At 34.6% G+C, this 25,187-nt stretch overlaps 1 protein-coding gene across 1 annotated transcript; it reads left to right on the forward strand.

Moving 5' to 3' along the window:
• Positions 1-49: 49 nt before the first annotated feature.
• Positions 50-22,823, forward strand: LOC127548086 (echinoderm microtubule-associated protein-like 6). Its single transcript, XM_051975286.1, has 8 exons — positions 50-179; positions 4,284-4,425; positions 4,987-5,139; positions 5,309-5,440; positions 11,138-11,226; positions 18,083-18,259; positions 21,991-22,192; positions 22,311-22,823. Exons 1-8 carry the CDS (start codon positions 162-164, stop codon positions 22,502-22,504), a joined length of 1,107 nt encoding a protein of 368 aa, XP_051831246.1. The 5' UTR covers positions 50-161; the 3' UTR covers positions 22,505-22,823.
• Positions 22,824-25,187: the final 2,364 nt, after the last annotated feature.

The raw sequence follows: 25,187 nt of genomic DNA on the forward strand, positions 1-25,187 counted from the left end.
TTCCAACCATTTTTAATACTATCAAATATTATCTCCTGTTACTCCACCCAGGTTTGCTCTTGGAAGACAATCCTTCAATTCGTGCCATCACTTTGGGACATGGACATATCCTAGTAGGGACCAAGAATGGAGAAATACTTGAAATTGATAAGAGTGGCCCTATGACTCTGCTTGTTCAGGTATAGTGCTCTCATACATCATAACTGTATCTCATGCAAGGTTATCCTGAGTAATAGTGAGGTCTAAAGCAAATCACCCTGAATAGCATTCTCTAATTCCTCCCACTCTCCCCACCCAATGCAAATATCAGATTAAAATAGGTGTCAAGTATTCAAATGTTGTGCCTTTACATATATTCTGATAAATGTGTTGAACACAGGACCATATTGCAGTCAGATTCTTCAGTGATGGACAATGTATATAGAGCCTGTCTCTGCAAGAATGAAATGAACACAACATCATTCATCTCTAAAATCAAGCTACTTTTTCTAAGAGATACATATAGGTGATGTCCACATAAGGCTAAAGAAGCCTCAACATGAAAAGTAAAAAGCATTATTCAAATCCCTATGGTTTTCTACTGTAAATATTTTTATCATATAGTAAACAAAAATCTAACTCATTCATGTAAAGTTTTTCACTTTCTAACCAAATGATTTTATATCATGCAGTATTAGCTTTGCATTCAAACTCAAGTGAAGAAAAAAATCAAAGTTATCAGGATGGCTCATTGAAGCCATAATCATTCTTAATTCATTTTTGAATCATACCACAGAGAAAGAGTTGAAATAGAATGAATGTGAGAAAGCATTCTAAAAGAAATTGTACTTCACTAGATATCTGACAATCCACACTGAAGAGGAACCCCATGGATAAAATGAGTTGGGGAAATCTTACCAATAATTTTTCCAGTTTATTGAAAATTGGACAGTTCTTACCATGGAGACTTCATGTGCATGTAGTACATGTTGAAAATTTTTTTTAGTTAAAATACATTTCTTATTAAACACTAGATAATTCATAGGAAAGAAGACCTACAGATGTAATCAATAGGTTAAAAAAAACTTTTGGTCTGAGAAGATATCTTATTCAACAACAGGGAATTTTTAAAATAAATTTTGCTGAGTAGGTTATTCTTAATTTTAATCCTATCTTCTTTGCCATCCAGAATAAAATATTACAAATGCTGTAGTTAGTAACTGCTAAATCTTGTGTGATCCTGATTGTAGCTTCATGACATCTGAATTCTGTCTTTCTGATTACTTATATTACTTTCTCTTCACCTAAAAGTTCTGGGTTTTGTTTAGAATATGCCTGAGTTTTCATTTGGGGAATTTTTATAGAAGTTGCTCGGAGAATTCTTTAAATTTCTACTTTGCCCTTGAGTTATAAGATATCTGGCCAATTTTCTTTTATAATTTCTTGATATATATTTCTTGTAAGATATTTTTATTAAAGTTTTTATTTTCAAAACATATGCATGCATAATTTTTCAACATGAACCCTTGCAAAACTTTGTGTTCCAATTCCCCCCCCTGCCCCTTTCATCCCCTTTCCTAGATGACAAGTCATCCAAAACATGGTAGAAATATATGTTAAATCTAATGTATACATAAGCATATATTTACAATTTACAATTATCTTGCTGCACAAGAAAAATCAAATCAAAGAGGGAAAAATGAGAAAGAAAATAAAATACAAACAACAACAAAAAGAGTGAAGATGCTATGTTGTGAACCACACTCAGTTCCCACAGTCCTCTCTATGCATATAGGTGGCTCTCTTCATCACAGGATCATTGGAACTAGTCTGAATCATCTCATTGTTGAAGAGAGCCACATGTAAGACATTTTTTAAAAAATCATGGCTTTCATGCAATCCAGTAATTCTTAAAATATTGTTCTTTGATCTTTTCCAAGTCACTTTTCTGAGATATTTCATATTTGTACTTTTTTTTTACTTTATGATTTCTTAATGTCTCAGACGTGTTAGCTTCCAGTTGACCAATTCTAATTGTTAAGGAGTGATTTTCTTCACTGAAGTTTTGTACCTCTTTTACCATTTAATCACTTCTTATTTTTAAGGAATTTTTTCTTCCAGTGTTCTTTGTACCTCTTTTACTAAGCTATCTATTATACTGCCATAAATTTATTTTATTGTTTTTTATTTCTTTTCCCAATTTTTCCTCTGCCATTTTATTTGATTTTGAAACTTTTCTTTTACTCCCCTGCCCCTTTATTTAGGGTCTTCTAGAAATTCTTATTAGGAATATTATGCATTTTTCTTTAAGATTTTGCTTATAGATATTTTCAAGGCATTATTAACTTTTGTGTTCAGGTTCTGAGTTTCCCTATCACCAGAAAAGCTACTTATGGATGGGTTCTTTTGTTGTTGTTGAAAAACAGGGAATTTATAATAAAGAACAACTTAATGAATACAATGAATGTGGGAAAGTCTTCAAGCACAAGTTAACTTTCTGTGACCATTAGAACACATCTATAAATGAAATGAATGTGAAAAATACTTTGGTTGGACCTTTCATCTTCTTAATACCAAAAAATTCATGCTAAAAGATCTCATAAATGTACTTAATATGGAAAATCCTTCAGTTGAAACATAGTCTTTATTAAATAATTTTTAAAATCCACACTAAAGAAGAATTAAATTAACATGATTAATATAAAGAAGATTTTAGTTATATATCATACTTTGTTCAATATTAAATAATTCCACCTGAGAGTGGAGAGAGAAACCCAATGAATAAAAGAAAAGCATTCAGTCAAAGCTCAAAGCTCTTATTTTTGGCACAAGTAAATTTGTATGGAAAAATAACGATCCTAATAGAAATTTTAAGTCTAACAAATAAATCTATTTTTTAAAGAATGTATCAGCCATGTAGAGCTAATTCTTATTGTTTTCTCTTTGCGAGGGAGTCTTACAGAATCACAAATACAAAGAACTATCAGCCTGGAGGGACTTTGAAGGTGATAAAGTCCAACCTTCACCATATCTTGTTCAGACTAAGACAAAAATCTTCTCATTGGCCTCCTGACTTCCAATCTCTTCCTTTTCCAATCCATCATCTACACTGCTGCCAAACTGATATTACTCAAATTAAATCAGACCATGTTGCTCCCCTCCTAAAAGCATTCTTTAGTAGCCCTCTGTCTCCTATTTAAAACAAAATCTTTAGTTTGCCATGTAAAGTTCTACGCATTTCAGATCCTACCTACTTTTGGAGTCTTGTTTCATAACACTCCCCTTACATAGTTATCTACTAGCTTTTACCTGTGTACAACATTCCCTCTCTCCCTCCAGGTCTTTGCATATTAAACCTCGTGCCTGTAAAGCTCTTCCTTCTCATGTCTGTCTCTTAGAATCCCTGCTTTCCTTCAAAATGTCACCTCCTCTATGAAATCTTTCCTGACTTTCTGCAGTTGTTAGGGCTCCCTCTATTCTGAAATCACTTAGTCTTTATTCTATTTGCTTTGTACTTTCTTGTTTTTGAACATGTTTTTTTTACCAACACCCTTCCTACAATGTAAGATCCTTGAGGGCAGGAAGAGTTTTATGCTGATCTTTGTTTCCTCCCCATCTAACCAGCATTGCATATAAGAGATATTTATCAAAGTTAGTAATCTTTCTCCTCAAACCCCCTTGTCTTCCAAGCTTTTTTGTTTCTATTGAGGCAGCACCATGATTAAGCCTCAGAATCATACATAAGTCTTCCTGCTCAGAATTTTGTTTCTCATATCAATGACTTCGTTGAGATCATCCTCCATGCCTCAATGCTGTTCCTCTTCTCTTCTATCTCCAAAAGTTCTTTCATCCCCTCCAGGCTCACCTAAAGTACTACCTCTAACAAGAGATCTTTTCAGATTTCAGCACTGTTACTCCCTATAGCTCCCTCCCAAACTCTCTGCTTTTATTGTCATGTAATACATATATGTGTATTGTATGTGTCTATATATGCATGTGTATGCTTTAGTGTGTATGCATGTTAAATCTACTTATCTAGGTATATTCTGCTTTCGCTCAATAGAAGGAAGATTCTGTGAAAACAGTTCCATCCAGTATCCCCATTGCCTAGCAAAAACCTTGCACAAATCTAGTCCAGAATAAAGTATTTCATAAATGTTTGTTGAATTGAATTAATAAGTATTTGTAGTTGAGTTGAACCTGTCTGGAATTTTTGTCTTTCTGCAGAATTTGAACCTCAAATGGAAACTAGAATTCCAAGAACTATGAAATCAATTCACCTCATTCTGTTTTCTTTCAAACAGGGGCATATGGAGGGAGAAGTATGGGGTCTGGCAGCGCATCCTCTCCTGCCTATCTGTGCAACTGTGAGTGATGATAAAACTCTTCGAATCTGGGAACTGTCATCCCAGCACCGCATGTTGGCTGTTCGGAAGCTCAAAAAAGGTAACATTCATTATCTTATATTTCTGATGAACTGTCTAAAAGCCATCCCATATAGATATCATTAATATTATTCAGAATGGTGTAATTCAATTTAGGAGGGGCTGTGCATTTTTTTTTTTTGCAATGTACATCTCTGATATTTTCCCCCTTTTCCAATTCAGTAACTATTATCAGATCACACAAGACAGTATCTTCAGAGATTCAGAATTTGAACCTAGATTTTTAGACTCCAGGGCCACTAGATTTACAGAAAATAGAGGGCTTAGCCTGAAGACAGGAAAACACATCTTTGTAAATTCAAATCCAATCTCAAACACTTATTAGCTCTATGACCCTATTAAACCTATTTGCCTTAGTTCCTCATCTGTAAAATGAGCCATACAAATCACTCCAGTATCTATGCCGAGAAAACCCCAAATGGAGTCATGAAGAATCAATCACAACTAAAACAACTGAATAGCAATAACAGTCATGGACTCCAGAGCTAGGACTGGTTTCATTGGCAAAAAAAAGTCTTGTGAAATAAAAAGAAAAAATATTCTTTTGGATTTTCTTTTTTAGGTGGGAGATGCTGTGCCTTTTCTCCTGATGGGAAAGCCTTAGCAGTTGGGCTGAATGATGGGAGCTTCCTAGTTGTGAATGCTGATACTGTTGAAGATATGGTCTCTTTTCACCACAGGAAGGAGATGATCTCTGATATCAAATTTTCCAAAGGTACAGATTTCCCCTCATTCTTCTTTTTAATCACAGACTTATAATGAAACTAGTAATAAGGAGGACTGTAATAATAAGGTGAAGCATCTACATTTGAAAATGCCTATTTCTTGGAAGTAAATTATCATATAAAGTGATTTGGTGCTAACAGCCTATTTTTCTCTTATAGATACAGGGAAATACCTGGCTGTGGCATCCCATGATAATTTTGTAGACATTTACAATGTACTCACCAGCAAAAGAGTGGGTATCTGCAAGGGTGCTTCAAGTTATATTACACATATCGACTGGGATTTGAGAGGTAAAATATTCCTCAAAATTATGGCAATATTTGCTTTTAGATGAAATTTCAAATGAGCATATACTATTTCTGAAGATAAGGAGAGGTGGTAGGTTTCCAGATGAGCTAAAATTTCTGGTGATCATCTATAAACATGACTCTCTCTTTCTTCTTCCTTTGGATTTTGGAAGATGCTTCCCTACAAAAATGCTTCTCTCTTCTTTTCACCTTTTCCAGACCATTCCTATGCTTTTAAGCAATGACTGGCAATAGACCCTTAAATGAAACTAGAGAAATACCTTTAGTGCCAAACAATCCCTGTATACCCATGTTTCCCTGGAGTCATGACTCTATTTTATGTTGTATGCCCCCCCACACACACACTATAGAATGGTCCTTTCCTGTCCCTCCTTCTTACCTCCATATTCTACAGATTAGAGAGCTACTTTTATCCCCAAGCTAGTCCTAGATATCTATCCCTCCTTGGGGCCATGCATCTCTTTCATGTTGTATGTACATTTGTAGAATGGTCCTTTCTTTCCCCCTTTTCTTCCCTTGCATTCCACAACAGAACATTTGTGTCCTAACCTATCCCCTTAGAGAATGAGGTTTATTTTTAGTTCATTTCTAAGTGGTTTTGTATTACAAGTTTTGGCAGTATAACAGACTCCAAGATGGGTAATGCAGGTTCACTTGTTGAACTGGGATGTTATTTTGAATACTCAGAAGGTTTTATGATGTCCTCAACTTGAATGTTCCCTCCATGAAGGCAGATTATGGCCCATCTATCCCTGCCTATCCTGTTCCATGTTTGTCCATGTCGTCCCTTAACTTCACCTGAGGAAGCCCACTCAATATGTTGAAGGCCTTCCCCATTTTCTTTTGACTTTGCAAAGATATTAATGAAGGATTCTGATTGTCCACATTGCCAGGTAATCAATCCATCTTGTATTCCATGTATAGGAAGGGAAATGTTTATTTTATTATTGTTTGAAACACAAGTTTTCAGCTAAGACTTAGAAATGATTATTATTTGGATATTCCTTGTTGTGATAGTATTTATTTTAATGGATTTTGGTCTGTTTATCAGACTTTACAAGATAAAATATGATAGCTCATGACAACATCTATCTTATCAGAATATACTACAATTCCAGCAAATGCAGCAGAAGAGCATCACTTTCATAAGAGAACAGATAGTGATCCTGAATTCAGATTTTAGATGAATGCTTTGAAATATTTGCCATGCTGATTGCCTTCAGAGAGTGGTAGTTTCAACTGAACCCATTGTTGATCATATGAAATATTTATAAATCACTTGACACAATAACTAGCACATAGAAAGCACATAAAAATGCTATTTTCCCTTCCCTTTTCTAACCATATAGAATATTCATCATTTAAACTATAAAGTAATTTGATCTAGTATTAAGCATTTTCAAAGTCCCCTTTCTGTAAATATATTCTATCGAGAAGTGAACATGGTGAGTCAAGAATTTGATTGATTAACCTTACTCTCAAATCAAGAAAGATGTGATATGTCACAATGTCAATTTTTAAATCACAGCACTATAAATTTAGATCTGGAAAGGACAGCAGATCCTATCTAGTCCAACATTTTCATTTTAAAGATGAGAAAACTGAGGCCCATAGAGGTAAAGTAATATACCCAATGCCCCTTAATTATTAAATGATGGAGCCAGAATTTGAACCCAACTTCTGGAATTTGATTACAAATTCAGAATTCTTTCCACTATATTTTCCTGCCTCCTGCATAGACAGGGCTAATCCTACTTGTGGAGCTTACTCATAGTTCTGTTTTTTAGTACCCTCGTTTGTAAAAAGAGGTAGTTGAAATATGTCTGATGCTAATAGAAAAGTCTGATGCTAGGAAATTTCATCCCTATTAATCTACTTCAATTTGATGTGAATTAACTTCTTCCTTCCTTTCTTACTCAGATTTGGAATAATAGTCTGGATGGTTCATGCTATCAGAAAAAAAGAATATTATAATGAAAAGTCTGCATTAACTTCATCAGCATGGCAGCTATGGATTTTCAGAGACAGGCAAAAGAAAGTATGGTTTTAGTCATAATGTTTAGGTTTGGCACTCTAACCAACCATAAAAGTTCTATGTATCCCTTATTTTTTTATTTTTAAGCAGTGAGCCTCTACAAAAAATAATGGCTTTTTAAAAGTCATATTTCCTGATTTGGGCTTTGGAAAACATCATGCCTATATATTTAGAGCCCAAGAATTAAGTCAAGCAATCCAGAAATTAGTTGTAAATATAGTTAAGAAGGTTCATTTTCCATTTTCAGAAACTTAAGATTCTTATAGTTAAATCTTCTAACACATCTAAGCATTCAACAAAGGCCAGATAGCTACTCATCAAGTTTGCAGAAGAAAAAATTCTTGTTAGCTCACATGGCCTGGAGATTCTTTCTAACTGAGATTTCATGAGTTTGATTCCGAAGGGACTAAGTCTAAGACCAAGTAAAGCTCCTGCCCACTAGAATGTATTGAACCTTCTGAGGATTTAATGCTAATTTTTAAGATGACATTTATAATATATTAAATTTTTTGAACCTTTTATCTTAAAATTTAAATACAATCCCTGACTGACTGAACAGCATAGTATCCGGCAGAAAATAATCACTTAATAAATGCTTGTTGAAATGAATTAAATTGAATTGACTCCTGGAGAGTCCCCAACTACATAATCAAATACTTGATTTTTATAAACCAATATCCTACTCATTTGGGGGAGGCAGCACACAAAACTCTGTGCCCAGATATTCCTCATTTTTCTAATTCTATCACAGCAAATAAAAGCTTGTGTCTACTGACCTGCCTCAATGAAACAGCATCAATTTCATGCTGTAACTATTCTGTTTCCCATAGCAACCACTGATCCCAAGAAAAATTGAAGAAATTAAAGTGAGAGAAAGAGGTTCTTTCAGGGATATCATCAATAACAAGATGAAATCTTATTTTCTGTGAGATCAGAATGACCTTTTTAAATCTCAGAGATGACAGTCTAGAATACAATTTTGACCTAAGCCCATTTTATGAGATAGAGCACAGGACCTGGGGTTTCACTGATTTAGGAAACTCCTTGATAAGGAAATTCTTCTAATACAGGTTATTACCTTCTCTGTAACTTAAAAGCTCATAGACTTGCCTAGAAAACTGATGTTAAATGATTTGCCTAAAATGTCATTTCATACTCATTTTCATTGATCTATTTGGTTTGCCACATAAGCTTTATGACTAATTTATTCAGAAAATAAATGTAGAACCTGTCCCTTTCAAATATTATATATGTAGGTAGGTATTTTTAATGAATATATATTTATGGAGACTTTAAGGGAATACAGTTCAGAAATACAGAGGGCCATTTTAAAATTGGGAGAGTTGGGCTCTGGATCAGAATGCCAAAAGCGTTTTTAGTCCTCCAAGAGCAGAAACAAATAGAACTTAGTGTCTGGTCAGCACAATGAGTTAATTAAAATAGAAAACCACCCAATTGCCCAATTCTCTTCACCACTGGTCTGATTTGGTCTTCAGTGATCTCTCCAAGAATAGCATCATGTTGTCGATTTGAATTCTCAGCCCAAAGGACCATAGGTCAGGCTCAATCAAGTGTGTACAGGACAATAGAGCACCGGGCCTGGAATCAGGAAGAACTGAAGTCAAATATTAACTTAGATCTGTATTAGTTGGGTGATTATAGGCAAGTCACTTAATCTCTGTTTGCCTCAATTTTCTCAATTGGAAAATTCAGGTAACAATGCCTCCTATCTTGAAGAGTTGTCATGAAGATGAAATGTAATAATATTTGTAAAAAGCATTTAATTATGTGCCTGATACATAGTGGGTCATATATAAATGCTAATTCCATTCCATTCTCTGCACTGATTTGTGAGGGCCCAGGCACAAGTATTGCTTGTGAAAACTGAATGTACAAATAACTCTTGATTAGTATATAGGGCAATTTATGGATCATTCAAGCCTTTTACTTCTTTCTCCCATTCTCTCTCTTTAGACCATTTCACTCAGTGTTAATGCCAATATCAAAAAACAGCAAGGAATATAAAAAGTTAATCCTCAACCCAGTTCATGATGATATTTTAAAAAAACTCATAAAAGATTATGTAAAGGAAGAAATTAAAAAGAAAATTACAGTGAGACATCTGAGAATTCCAATTACCCAGCCATGCTAATAGCCATGAATGACTTGGAGCTGACTCTGAATATCTTAAAAGGATATTTTCATTGTGCTCTTTTTGTAACCTTTCTTTTTAAATAGCTTTTGTTCTTTCAGTTTCTCTAGAGAATGTTAAAATGTAAAATTGCTTTCCAGATTTATTCTGCTCATTGGAGAAAATATTGGTTATTCTTTTTAGTGCCTAAGAAACCAAAATCATGGCAATTCCATTTTCTCGCTTCCTTTTCCACAATACAATCAAGGTTGCAAGATTGCATATTGGAATAGACAATTAGCTAGTCTGAAAGTCTGGAGGTCCTAGGTTTAGGTTCTGCCTCTGCCATGTAAGGTTGACATTTAACTTCTCAATGTTCCAGGCAGCCCACCAAGATTATAACATGCAGAGAAGGAGACAGCATTAATTGCTCAAGTTTCCCTTCATTGAAGTTCCCTCATCCAGTAAAATCACAAGTTTAACCACTATTTCTAAATATGGGGAAGAATACTACCCACCATCATCTGCAGACCTGAGAACTGCATTTTAAGGTTTTCCTGCAGCCTCAGGGCCAAAACACAAACATGTTCTCATCATTTTAGGGAATGTACCTCATCCAGCTCTGAATATTTGGAATAGCTAAATGAGCTTAGTTTCAAGTTAGCTATTTATAAGAGAAACTTTTTGAGGTAGGTCATATTTGAGACCATGACTCCAAACATTTGACTTCTAAATTCATTGGATATACATATTGTCAACTGGAAAATTTGTTGTAATATAATCCTTTCACACTCGTCACAAAAATAGTAGAAACCCTCGACCCTGAATCATTCAAATCTACAAAATATTGTTGTGTAAGAAACAGTTTTGTTGGGGCACGGAGTTAGACTAGATAATTTAAGAAGAAATTTCTATTATGAATTGCTATGAATCAAAAATTTTAATTTTGCCTTGAACTGGAAGATCATTTTCTGGTCAATATTTTGTTCTAGCACACAAACATGATCTTTTTAGAGTTTAGAAATAAAAGAGAACAAATGGGCATAGATGGTCTGTTTGGTGTGTCTTTGCCTCCCTGTTTGCAAACCTTTAGGTACAAATTTAGATTTGAGTCCTGGACAGAGGAACTGAGTGTTCACACTCTGGAACTCATTTAGAACATGGATTTGTTTGCCAATGCCAGTTAGCTTTCACTTTATCTTTGTGGTAGAAGGCTATATACAAATATAGAAAAGATACATTTGTGGCAATCTTATATTTCTGCAAAGTATTTGCTTCCCCTTTAGCAGATACTGAATAAACTCTCATAAGATTGATTCTGCAACAAAGTTACTTTTCCAAAATATTCAGTCAAAGAAGTAAATCCATATTAATACAACAGTGTTCAACAGATTTTTTTTAGAATCAACTTGAACCTTTGATTAAAATAAAGAAAATAATGAGAGGCATACTTATCATTCTGTAACAAATGGGAAATTAAAATTTTCTGTCTACTTTATTCCACCATAAACAGGAAAATTGTTACAAGTCAACTCAGGTGCCAAAGAACAACTCTTTTTTGAAGCCCCAAGAGGAAAAAGACACATAATACGTGCTTCAGAGGTAATTAACATACTCAAAATAATTTTAATATTTTGGAAGATTTAATATGTATGCATTTTTATAATGACAGATAAAAAGAAACAAGAAAAATGACAGTTGAAACAATGATTTCTTGTTTAGGAAATGTTTAAAACTCTGCTTTTCCTAATTTCTTCCCAGGTTATTTGATATCCCACCAGTGTAGCAAAAACAGTTTTCTTTCATCTTTCTTTTTTCCATTCTTGTAAATCTATTGGTACTAATTAAGATTAGAGGCATGTGTTTTTCCCCTTCATTTTCTCCATCTAACGCTCATCACTAGGGATTCCTTTCTTTCCAATCCTACATATCTTTTTCTACTCTACAAATCTATTTTTGAAATCAATGAGCCATATTTTTCCCCTGACTGAGCTACAACCTGATTGTAGGTTAAGCACATTTGGAAACTGTTAACTCTTTCAGACACTACCTGGACTAGAGATTCAGAATATTCAACTGAATCAGAATGGCCTGAAAAGCAAATTCTGCTTTTATCCAAAATTGTCTAAGTACTTGTCTAATTTACTGCTAGGAAGTACTTTTAGGCTGTATGAGAATCTGACTTATAAATTTTCTATATAGTGTTGGACAAGACAGGAGGAAATAATAGTGGCAATAACAATAATAAAGAAAGAGAAGGGGGAAAAGGCATTTAAATGGTATTTACATGGTACTGGGAGAGGGGTTGGTGCAGTTAGATGGCTCAGATGATATAGTACTGGTCCTGGAATCAGAAAGACCCAAGTTAAAATCTGGCTTCATATACTTAATTGTGTGACCCTGGCTTCATATATTTAACTGTATGACCCTGGGCCAGTCACTTAATCTGTATTTGTCTTAATCCACTGGAAAAGGAAATGGCAAACCACTTTATTATCTTTGCCAAGAAAACCCCAGGGACAGTGTGGTTTATGGTAACAAAGAGTCAGATATAACTAAATGATTGAACAACAAAAACAATATGATGCTTTAAGGTTTGGTAATGTTCTTGTCATATTGTATTTTTCAAAATATTCCTTCTTGTGAAGAAAGATGTAGGGCAGGAAATCATTACTTATCAGTCATATTGTTCTTTAATTGAGAGCCCTGGACAAATAATTTGCCCTTGCTCTTCCTTAATTTCCCAACCTACCTATAAAAGAACCCCAAAGTCTTTGATGTTAATAAATTTGTATGAATGCTTGGAAATTGTTAGATGCCAAATACTAAAGAAATGTAGATTATTGTAGATTATAAAAGCTATATTATTTAAATTTTACTATTTTTTAATGCAACAGAATTAATGAAAAGCAGTTGCTGATGTCAAAACTGTTCTTCCCCTTAGCTTTTCTTTTTCATTTCTCCTCAAATCCCAATTTGAAGAGCACTGGCTGATGTCACTTAAGTAATCAAACCACTTACCTATTCCATGCTTCAGAACACTCCAGTTCTGAATCCATGATCCCAACCACCCCTTTTAACAACTGGGGTTCAGGAAAGTTAGATGAGTTGCCTGTATATCCTGTTACAATATCCAGGAGATAAAATGAGAATGGGGCAGATTGAGGCTGTCTTCTCAGATTCATCTTCTTTGAACTTGATCAGGAAGCAATGGGCCAATGGAAAGGATATTGGTTCAGATTTGAATAACCTGCCAGTTCTTACATCTATGATTAAACAGATCATTTCACTTTTCCTCATCTCTAAAATGAGGGCTTTGGACTAGATTTTTTTGAAACTTTTTCCAGTTTTAAGCTTATAATTATGGGATTATATGTTTTCTCCCTGTGGCAATTGGGGTTACACAGCTAGGAAGTATTAAGTGTCTAAAGCCAAATCTGAACTCAGATCCTTCTGACTTCAGGGTTGGTGCTCTATCCACTGTACCATCTAGGTGCCCCAGGATTATAACATATAATATCTTTCATGATTTGGGATCCAAATTAAATAATTAATTTATTTTGAAATTTCTAGAAAAGGGTACTTTGAAAATACTCTCAATACTGTATAATTTGACTAATAGATATTGAGAATAACTAGAAGTCATAACTGAGTTATTGATTATACAGCTATGGAGAAACTGAATCACAGACAGGTTAAGTCATGTCTAAGGTCATGTAGCAAGCAATTATCCAAGGCATGATCTGTACTGAGATTTTCCTAATTCCAAACTTCTCATCACCAAACCAGAGTGATAATATCTTCCTTGACTAAAAACAGGAAGGGCATTGGGGCAGGTCTTCTCTTAAAAGCTCTATCCTTAAAAGTCTTTAAAATTTTTAAAGTTTATTTTTACATGGAGTGCCAACTATCATTTTGAGTACTCCATGTTTTAATATCATTCATCATAGCTTCTGATCTGATATCCAATGAGCACTTGCTTCTTCTGGTGACATTTTTTTTCCTAGTTCGAGGGAATTGTATTTAACCTGATTGTAATCAGGTTGTAGCTTAATCAGGGGATAGCATGCTGGACCTGAAGTCAGAAAGAACTGAGGTCAAATATGGCCTCACACCTACTAGCTGAGTGACCATGAACAAGTCATTAATCTCTGTTTGCCTCAATTTTCTCAACTACAAAATTCAGATAATAACAGCATCTACCTCCCAGGGCTGTCACAGTCAGGATCAAATGAAATAATATTCATAAAAAGCACTTAGCACAGTGCCTGGCATAGAATAGGCTCTATATAAATGCTTCTATAGCAGCTAGATGCTATTTAGAGTGCTGGCCTTGGAGTCAAGAAGATTCATTTTCCTGAGTCCAAATTTGGCCTGAGACTTACTAATTGTGTGACCCTGGATAAGTCATTTAACTTATGCTTCAGTTCCTCATCTGTAAAATGAGCTGGAGAAGGAAATGGCAAACCACTTCAGTATCTCTGCCAATAAAATCCCAAATGGGATCACAAAGAGTTGGACACAATGGAATAATAAAAACAATATATAGCAACATTAACTGATCAATAACATAAAAATGTTTCCCTTTCCGTAGCCACTGCCTGTGTCCACACTATGACTAACTTAGGTTGAGATGACATTCAAGCTTCTCCTTCCATAAACCTTCCTATTTTGCTATGGGTCTGAAGCAAGGTAAATAGATCCAAGACTTATAACCCTTCCTGTCCTATTATTAGTACCAGTGCTATTGGTGGAGTCTTTTAGGTAACTACAAAAGGGGGCAGTTATAGAGAAAGAAAGGAGATGAATATGCCAAATTTGGAACCTAGAATTTCTCCCTCAACATCTAGTTCACTCACTGTATCTGGAAGAAATGAAATAAACATTTACTAAGCACCTACTATGTGCAAGGGACTGTCCTAAGTGCTTTACAAATATTATTTTAATATCTAATATATTTGATATATAATATAACTAATAGATAATATTTTAATATATTAATAAAATATTAACATATATGTATTGATAAAATAGTAATATTTTAATATCACAACAACCCTGGGAAGTAGGTGCTATTATTAGCCCCCCATTCTACAGATGAGGAAACTGATGCAAACAAAGTTAAATGTCCTGATCAGGATCACACAGCTAATAAGTTATAAATAGGAGATTTGCAGTTGATAGAAGCTAAATTCCAATGTCCTGAAGACTTTGGTTCTTTGAAATAACTGAAAGAAATTGCATTAAGTTTTCCTAGGGGATTTGGACATGCTCATTTTCATTGAAGATCCAGTCAATTGACTGAAGTAGGATCTGAACTCAGGCCTTATGAACCCAAGCCCAGTGCTCTATCCACTGCAACCTCGCTTCCTTTTTCTTCAGAAAGAATCTACTGGCAAAGAGATATAATAGTAATAATTCAGTGGGAAAGATGGATCCCCACTATACCTATATAAAATTTAAGAAAGACAAGAAGAAATTAGCATCCCAGTCCACTATTTACAAACTTCAAAGGGGCATTCTGTCAGTTCAATTCAATCCAATTTTCATAGCAGGGTATTATAGCAATGCTAGCATATGCACAAAATAGAATCTATGTTTAGCCCTGCCCATTCTCAAAGGAACAAGGAACTTGAAATAAAACTGTACCCCATTATCACAAAGCACTCTGAATAAAGTCCGGGCTGTACCTCTGTAATTACACCTCCAAGGAATGAGAGTGAACAGAGAATTACAAAAATCTAGGCTACATGCTACTAGAGTGGAACAATCTGCATTTTCTCCAGGGAGCAAAATGGGTTTCAATTTTAGCTACATCTTCCTAATTTTCTTTAAAAGTTATTTTAAAAGTGTCTTTAAAAGTCCTTCTCCAAAGGAGCTGTAATGCCTAGGGTACAGATTTTAAATGAAAACGAGCATGTCTAAATCCCCCAAGAAAATTTAATGCAACTTCTTTTGGTTCTTGCTAAGAATCAAAGCCTTCATGCTATTAGAATTCAGCTCCTACCAACTATAAATCTCCCATCTGTGCATTTCATGCAAAGTTGTCATCCAAGTGCAAAACTTGTGTACAAGCCAATATAACTTGAACAGCTGGAAAAAGCCACATGGTAGCCCTCTCCAGGGCATGAAGTAAATTAAGCAGACAGTAAAAAGATAAAACATATCTTATGACTGTGGCAGGTGGGGTGATGACAGCAAGTGAGCAGACAGCTAATGGCATCTCCATGTAGCAAACACCCAAAACAACCTAGATTAGTATTTACCCACGACCATTCACCTGAACGAAAAATGAAAACTCCAATCCCTTTTCTGCACATTTTCCAAATACCCAGTTTTCTGGCGTTGCTTTTAATAGTGAGCTGAAGTTGTTGCAAAAGGCTGTGAAGTTGTTGCAAAAGGTCTTCAACCCTTTTCAAATCCAAATATAAAACCAGATATTGTCATTTTGGCCTTAATTTAGCTCCTACAAAAAGCTATCAAATTCAATGTGGCAAATAAGCAAACATCCATTTTCTTGACTGAGCAAATAATAATGATGATTTAGCCAAGAAACAGCTTGGCAGAGTGGAAAAGGGGCCGGCCTCAAAGCAAGGAAGGCCTGGCTTCATGGCTTACTTCTGACACGTAGTGGATATGTGACCCTTGGCAAATCATTTAATTTTCCAGTGATCTGAACAACTTTCTAAGTGGGAAAGGAAGGAAACAAGAATTTATTAAGAGCTTACCACATACCAAGTACTGTGCTAAGTGCTTTACAAATACTTTCCCATTTGTTTTCTAAAATCATAAGTGGCAGAAGTGCCAACTTGTACTGGTAGAAGGAGTTTCCTTACCTGGGAGTTCCTATATCAATGAAACCATGGGTCTATTTTCTATCCCTAGTAATAATAATAGTGGCCAAGATTTATATAACATTTTACAATTTACAAAGAGCTTTATGTACATTATCTAATTTGATTCTCACCACATGTTTTACAATCAAGAGATACTCATCATATACAGCTATACTGTTGTATATGTTTTGACTTTAACAAGAGGTTTTTATACTTATAAAAATCAAGAACATGTTCTAGATAAATCTGAATATTTTGCTGCATTTTTCAGTTTTTATCTAGATGTTTGAGATCATACAGATCTTAGAGAGACTTGGATATGCTTCTTAGAAGCTATTTATGTAGCTTGAGTTAGTTAGCATTTTAATAGTTAATGACCTGATTCATATACATTGTAGCACTGTGCTAGATTTCAAAGCAGAGAAAAAGTTTAAGATTGTGATCACCTTTCTCTTGGAGTTCATAATTCAGTGGTGTCCAGAGATAAGGCAGGTAGCATATGCACACATGAAAAACAATACATGAGAACTAACTATAAAAAGCATGAGTCAAATAATATATGAATTATGTGTGAAGTCAGAGTTACTGACTGAAGCAATCAGGGAAAACTTCATTGAGAAAATGGCATTCAAACTGTAAAAGTTGTATTTCAATTACGTGGAGGGAATTTGAGGTGTAGGGAAGAGCAAAAGCCAAAACATATTTTTTTAAAAAATGAATGGATAAATGTAAGAGAAACCAAACAGTCCATTTTTCTTTTTTTCTTTCTTTTTCTTGAGGGTGGGTGAACAAGAAGGCAATTTGGATTAAGTGACTTGCCCACAGTCATAGTTATTAAGTATCTGAGGTTGGATTTGAACTCAGGTCCTTCTGACTCTGCCTGTCTATTGTGCATCTAACTACCACAATCTAATTTTTTTTTCCCCTAATGGAGTGGGAGGTAAAAGAGAGAAAAAATAGATTACTGTTAATTTTGTTAAGTTAAAGAAGAGGGAGGAGGGAGGATTGCTATAACTGTGAAATGATTATGGGATGTTGTATGTTCTTTCAGATAATGTCACTGTATTATTAGTCTTACCTAATAGTTTTACATAGTCTTATCTAATTGTTCTATTTTATTGTAAGGGATTCTTATCAAGGGCAGGAGTCCTCTGTAAATGGTTATAGTGTCAAAATAAGATTAATCAATTAAACTTTTTTTAAAAGAATAGATGATATGCATGATAAATATGGAAATATGTTCAAAAGAATTGCACATGTTTAACCTACATTGTATTACCTACTATCTAGTGGAATAGGTATAAGGGGAGAGAGAGAGAAAAATATGGAGCACATGGTTTTACAAGGACAAATGTTGAAAACTATTTTGCATGTATTTGGAAAAGTAAAAAGCTATTATTATAAAAAAAAAAGATGATAGTTTACGCGGTGAGACTTTTAATGAAAGAAAAGAACAAAAAGAATATGGGGACAGAATATAAGAATTATACAAACTTTGGAAATCCGTTTAATTGTAGCGGGGGATTACTTAGTATCAAAAAGTTTTCCTCCAGGGTTGAAAATAAAATGTGACAGTGTCTTGTTCCTAATATGCTGATTTTCTTCTCCCTCCCCTCTGAAAGATTGAGAAGATAGAATGGGACACATGGACATGTGTTTTGGGTCCTACTTGTGAAGGAATCTGGCCGGCACACAGTGATGTGACAGATGTGAATGCTGCTAGTCTTACCAAAGATTGCTCCCTTTTAGCCACAGGAGATGACTTTGGTTTTGTAAAATTATTTTCATATCCTGTAAAGGTAAATAATAGTATATGACCACTTTTGTTCAAATACATAAATCACTCAGGTGCTCTATAATTTTTAAATATAATTTTCATTTTGATTAATTTTAATTAATATAATTTTCATTTTATATTATATTTAAGACTAAATCAACATAATAAATTATGGTTTATCAAATTCATTTTTGACCATAGAGTTATTTGTGATATCTCAAGAATCTTCCACTAATCATTTTTATAGCTTAAACCAGATTTTTCCAATGTTGTACTAAGGGATTAGGTTGGCACTTTGGAAAAGACATAAAAATCTAGTTGACTTTCATAAATTATTGATGTGGCACATAAAATGGTTCCCTCATATTCTGAAAAGGTTCATGTGGCTTTCTTAATTGCCTGACAATGCCAAAGAGTGGTAAGAATGAGGAAAGAAGCTACCTTACTGAACAATTCCTACTAGAATCATCTTCAACACACGCACCAAAAATAGAGTATGGGCCAATTTTCAGGTGTAGTCTTGCTGGTCACTGACACAATCCCTCCCTACCCTTTGAAAAAGTGGCCCCTATCTAATTGGCATACCCTTCCATCAACCCTTAATTCAGCCCCTGGCTTTTCATGTAGTCAGCACTCACTGTTCTTCACTTCTCCCAAAATGTCCTACTTTCAGCATGCCAGAAGAAATGGTATTGGCACCTTGGTACATTGCCAACTCCAGGACTGGAATCCTTCAGTAATGAACAACAAAATCTATTTCTATCTTTCATAAAGTCTCTTAAAATCTCAGAATTAAAGGAGACCTCGGAATTCATCTACCATCACCCATACTTAAACAATGGTCCCTCCCACAGTATTCTTGGCAAGTGGTTCAGTAGTCCTTGATTAAAGACATGATACCTACTGCCGGCTGTTCTACTTCTAATCACTAGAGGAAAGCAGAAATCTGCCTCTCTACTATCCCAGTTCTGATAATTCTCTCTTTGGGGGCCAAGCAGAGAAAGTCCAATCCCTCTTCCCCATGATACCCCTTCAAGTTCTTGGAAGCAGCTATTGCCTCTAACTTTCTTCTTTTGTAAGGTAAACACATCCTCACTTTTTTCAATTGATCTTTGTATGGCATGGTCTCTAGTCACCATCCTGGTCTCTCTCCTTCCACTAAGGATGCTGAGAATTGTCAGTGTCATTCCTAAAATGTACCAATAATAAACATAATGCTCCAGATGACATTTATCAGGTCAAAATACCATCTCTTTCATTCTGTATAATAACATAGTAGCATTTTTCTTGCTTCCATGTCACTCTGTTCACTTAGTTGAGTTTATAATCTATTAAAATTTATGGATTATTTGTGTGTATGTGCACTGTCTATTCTGCACCTACCCTTCCACCATGTAGTTGATTATTTGACCTGTATAGGATTTGATACCTATCTCTACATAATTTTATCTTGTTAGTTATAGCCCATCATTCTAAGTTTCTTGTAAGTAAAAATTATTTTAATTTTTGTCCTTGTATTCCTACCACCTAGCACAGTGCCTACCATTTAATAAATATTCATTGATTGATTAATGTATTGAACTGTATAGGATTTGATACCCATCACTACATAATTTTATCTTATTAGTTATGGCCCATCATTCTAAGTTCCTTGCAAGTAGGAATTATTTTAATCTTTGTCCTTGTATCCCTAACATCTAGCACAGTGCCTACTACATACTTAAAGGCCTACTAACTATTTGTTGATTAATCAATTGATTGATTCTAGATTGTCAAGAACTTTTGGCTCTCCATTTAGTAGTTGGTCACTCCAGCTTTGTGTTTTGGAAATTCTAATGTGTGTGAATTAAATCTTCATGAAATTCATTAAGAAAAGTGATAAATAGCATAGCATCAACATCAGATCTATGGAGACTGTCCCTCCAAAGTGATATTGACCCATTAATGACTACTCTTTGGGTATAGTCATTTACCAAAGTTTGAATCAACTAAGTTATTATGGAGCTTTCATCTCTTTCATTTGCTAAACAAAGACTTTGTTATATGGGATTCCCAGCAGATGTCACTGTGGAGGGCCATTTGGATGAGTACTTTCTTTATACTTTTCCCTTTGGAGAAGTGGTTGGAATTGGTTTTCCTTGACCATGTTTATCCTCCCTCTCTTACCCGCCACTGAACTCCACTCAGAATATATGTGACCTTCTCTTAAGGTTTCTGTCTATCCCTTTCCCCCATCTTACTTTCAGGATGCTAAAGATAGAGAAAGTCACGGCAACCTGACTGCTTGGAAATAAGATTCGTTTCTAGGATTTTAATTTAGGACAAGGATCCTGGATCCTCATAATTTCTCCTCTTTACAAAGTATAAAGATACAGATTATTAATAAAATTCATAAGACTCTGATCTTCCACTCATGAAGTGATCTATTTAAAATTGTCAGACTAGAAACATTTCCCAGATAACTGAATTTGATGTAATCAATTATCCACAGATTCCCATCCCATCCTCGCCCAATCACATACATTCTTTATTAGCAAAAACACCAATTAAAGATGCCACTAAAATTTTTATCTGCATCTAGAAAACCATTATTTAAAAAATACAAATAATCAGTAAGCAAAATTTAAAATATCAAGGAAAAAGTTATAAGATATACTATTGGTTACATAGGGAAGCTAAGTGGCTCCTGTAATAGAATACCAGACCTGGAACCAGGAAGATTTATCTTCCTGAGTCCAAATCTGGCCTCAAATACTTACTAGTTATGTGGCACTGCTTGCCTCAGTTGTTTGATCTATAAAATGAGCTGGAGAAGGAAATGGCCAGCCACTCCTGTATCTTTGCTTAAAAAAAAAAAAAAGCAAAAAACACCCAAATGAAGTCATGAAGAACTAGACATTAGTGAAAACAACTGAACCATTAAAAAATTGATTGTATACAGCAGTAAAACAGAAAAAAGAAATAAAAAGGGAAGCAAATGCATCACTGTTCCAACAGTTTCTCTTAGTAGTCATAATCAGACATTCTCTGCTGGATTCTCACAATCTGACTGAGGAACTAAGAAAAGGAAAAAGTTCCAGCCTTTGCTAGATTTAGAGTCATTCTCATGGAAAGCATCCTCCCTTTGCTGTTGCTGCCATCTTTTTCTTTCTGTCTTTCTGTCGTTATCTCTATCTCTATCTGACTCTCTGTCTCTCTCTGGATCTCTCTAAATGTCTCTCAAGAGATTTCTCTAGAACATTTCTCCCCCCACCCAGTCTAATTCTGTAATTGAGATCACCTAGAATCTGTATCTTATATACTGATACTTTTATATTGATACTTTTATACATCAAAAACATATGGGAACTGTGAAAGTAAACTTTCACACAAATATGTACCTTTTGGATACCACCAATAGACTCTCATTTGAATAAATCTAATTTTTCCATGTATCTAGTTGTTTTTAGTCACACAAAAAGATGCCCCCATGCCTACAGATATCTAAATTACTAGTTTAAATCATCTGCATTAATTCTGACACACTACATTTAAATACCTCTGGGTTGTGGTAACCTTTTAAAAATATTTTTGGTTTGGAAGAGATGCTACAGTTTCTCCACATATAATTTTCAAAGTGTTCCTTAAACAATCTGCTTTCTCAGAATTATATCTTGAAGGAATTCTGATGGAAAATGATAAGGATTAAGTAGGAGGAGAAAACAACAACAAAAAAATTAGCTAACTCTAATCTGTAAATTCTTTGTGTTGCAGGGCAAACATGCAAAATTTAAGAAATATGTGGGGCACGGTGCCCATGTCACCAATGTCAGATGGCTACATAATGATTCCGTACTGCTAACTGTAGGTGGTGCTGATACTGCTCTGATGATCTGGACAAGAGAATTTGTAGGAACCCAGGAAAGTAAATTGGTTGACAGTGAGGAGTCAGATACAGATGCTGAAGAGGATGGAGGTAAGTCAAACACCACAAATAACTGAATTGATTTTGATTTTCCCCATTTATCCATAAATCTTCATGTGTTCCTTCACCAAAACTACAATTTCTAATCTTGTCACTTTTGTGATTTGAGGCTATGACAGTGATGTTGCCAGGGAAAAGGCCATTGACTATACCACTAAGATCTACGCGGTAAGCATCAGGGAAATGGAAGGCACTAAGCCACACCAACAGCTGAAAGAGATTTCAATGGAGGAAAGGTATGGCAGTCTATGGTTTGTTTGTGTTCACTATACCATTCCACTATATTTATCTTTCTTCTCTTAAGTACTTTAGAATTGATTGAATGACTTGAGAGACACTGGCACAGGACCGCCAAGCATGGTGTGCCCTCATCAGAGAAAGTGCTGTGCTCTGTGAGCAAAGCAGAACTGAATTAGCTCAGAAGAAATGCGAGATTCACTGTTAGAAAATCCACCTCAAATGTTCATATGGACTATTTGTTGCTGACTGTGGTGGAGCAATCCAAGCTTGTATTTGTCTGATCAGCCACAGTCGGCCACACAGTAACTTGGTTCTAACATAGTGATGTCATTTTGGTCCTCTTCAAGAACAGAAGAAAACAACCAACCAATTTATCTTATTACCTGCCCTTGAATTTACATTTAATACAATTTCTTATATTTATTATCTGAATATTTCTGACATGAAAAATGAATTCTGAGATTGTGGTGAGCATCCAGGACACTGACTTCATTGAGAAATATTTTCTTTATCCATTTCAAATTTAAGTAGCAATCCCAAGGTTATAACAGAAACTAATTTTTGGTTATATAGTGGGCATAAGCCACTGTAGAGAAGGATTCAGGAAACATTTGAAATTACCCAGATTCAGGATTTTACATTTAAGATATATTATGATGATTGTGATAAAACTAAAAAAACTTTTATAATATTTTGAAACCTTTCAAACTCAAGACATAGTACAATAGCCAGGGAATTAGTACTGAAGTCAAGAAAATCTGGGTTCAGACCTTGCTTCCAACCAATGTTGTATCCAGATGGGTCATTTAACCTCTTGAGGTTATAGACAACTTTCTAAATTTCAAAGAAAGTAAAAACTGCATTGGAAAAGGAGGTTCCTCTTCTAAAAATCCTCTATGCCAGGGGTTTACAAACTATAGCCTACGAACCCAATCCAGCTCATTGCTTATGTTTGTACAGCAGTAGACCCTAAAATAGTTAATACTCTTAGCTAGTAGGCTATACATAAACAGAAGGCAGGTGAATTTGGCCTGTAGGTCACAGTTTGCTGATCCCTGCTTTATACCAATGAAATCACAGCCCTGATCCCTAGCTCTAGTTCTTTGTATATTTAATGAAACTAGATTAAAACAGAACACATTTTGTTTACTCCTGTATAAATAAAATCATCTGATGTTAGTAATATGCACATACTTCTGTAGGGAGAAGACTTGAAGTAATAATAGAATCATCTTTCTAGAGAGAATTGCCTGCTACCACAAGCAAAGAGACAAAGGACTAGATTCTTGCATGATGTATAGAATGTTGTTATAGAATTTCACTTGAGAAAGGAAAGATATTATGAGGACTTCTTGTTTCAGTTCCCAGTACATTGACTTTCACAGCCTCCACAAAATCTTTACCAAATATTATGTGTAAACAAGAAAGGCTTCCAGAATGAAATGAATAGGAACTACCAGGACTCTGAAAGGCTTTGAGGAGAATTTATTGAGCTGTGAAAGTACATTTTATCTGTGTGGACCTAACCAGAGTCAAAAATATGGCTTCAATTTCTCCCATGTTGTTCATTTTCTGTGAACAAACTGAGTAAAATATTTGGGCCTCAAATAGCTTTTCACTGTCACAGATGGCAACAGACCTTTTGAGTGGAATTTCTCTTTTCCTTATTTTCTTCATATGCAAAAGGAGGTTGCTGGTACTGTTTCATACTTTTTAATAGGTTGTTTCATAAGGATTGATGAGATAATTGTTAAAACATTTCAGCTTCTCTGAAAAGGGGTCTAAAAGTTATTATGCTTATTACAAAATTAAACATATTAAAATTGGAGTAGGGAGAGAAATCAACTGATGATTTGACTCTAGCCCAGATTAAGTCCAAGAAAGATCATGGCCTTTATATGTCATAATAAATTTTTTCTTCTCTATCTATAGACATTTTAACTTTTTACCTCTTTGGTATCCTCAAGTATGTTTCACTTAATAGTAATAGCTCCATTTACATAGCTTTTTAAGTTTTGAAAAATATTTTACATATATTGTTTTACTTGTTACTTACAATAAGGTGTTTTAGGCATTGTTATTATATTCCTTTTATAGAAGAGAAAAATGGAAATTGAGAGAGTTAAAATGACTTGTCCAGAGTCATAGAGCTAATGAAGTGTGATTTGAAACCAAGTTTTCCTGATTCTAAGTCCTGAGCTCTACCTACTATACCATAAAGATATTTGGAAAATTCATCATTGAAATGTGAAATGTGCAAACATAGAGACATCTCCACTCTAAATGTTCTTGTGATCTACTTGTGCCCAACCTGTGTAGAGTCATCTTGATCTGATCAGCCACAGTCAACATACTGTACTTTCACCCCAACATAATGATGTCATTTTGGTCTTTTTTGAACACAAAATACAATAACCATTTATGACATTGTAAAGTTTCTTTGCTTAGGAAAAACAGTTAAGTATGCATGTTTAATATATTGTTTGTTTAGCATACAAATAATATATTTGTTTGTTCTAAACAAATCTCTAGTATTAAGTTAAAATATAGACAGACAAAAATCAAATTTCTTTCTCTTTCTGTTTCTGTGTCATTCCATATACTAGAGTAAGCCTATAAAAATGATTTTGTGGATGGTATCAGTATGTTTTGAAGATTACTTGTTGTCGCTCAATTTTTCAATTTTATGAGATGTTTCAAGTTTGATTTTTTTTAAGATTGTAAAAGTTTAATAGGATCATGTATA

This window comes from Antechinus flavipes, chromosome 2, assembly GCF_016432865.1.
Source record: "Antechinus flavipes isolate AdamAnt ecotype Samford, QLD, Australia chromosome 2, AdamAnt_v2, whole genome shotgun sequence".
Classification (NCBI taxonomy): Eukaryota; Metazoa; Chordata; class Mammalia; order Dasyuromorphia; family Dasyuridae; genus Antechinus; species Antechinus flavipes.

Bases quoted from the DNA above. Each gene is read 5' to 3' on its own strand.
- LOC127548086 (XM_051975286.1), top strand. The intron at 4,426-4,986 runs GTAACATTCATT...TTTCTTTTTTAG, and splicing joins TGTTCGGAAGCTCAAAAAAG to GTGGGAGATGCTGTGCCTTT. The intron at 22,193-22,310 runs GTAAGTCAAACA...TTGTGATTTGAG, and splicing joins AGATGCTGAAGAGGATGGAG to GCTATGACAGTGATGTTGCC.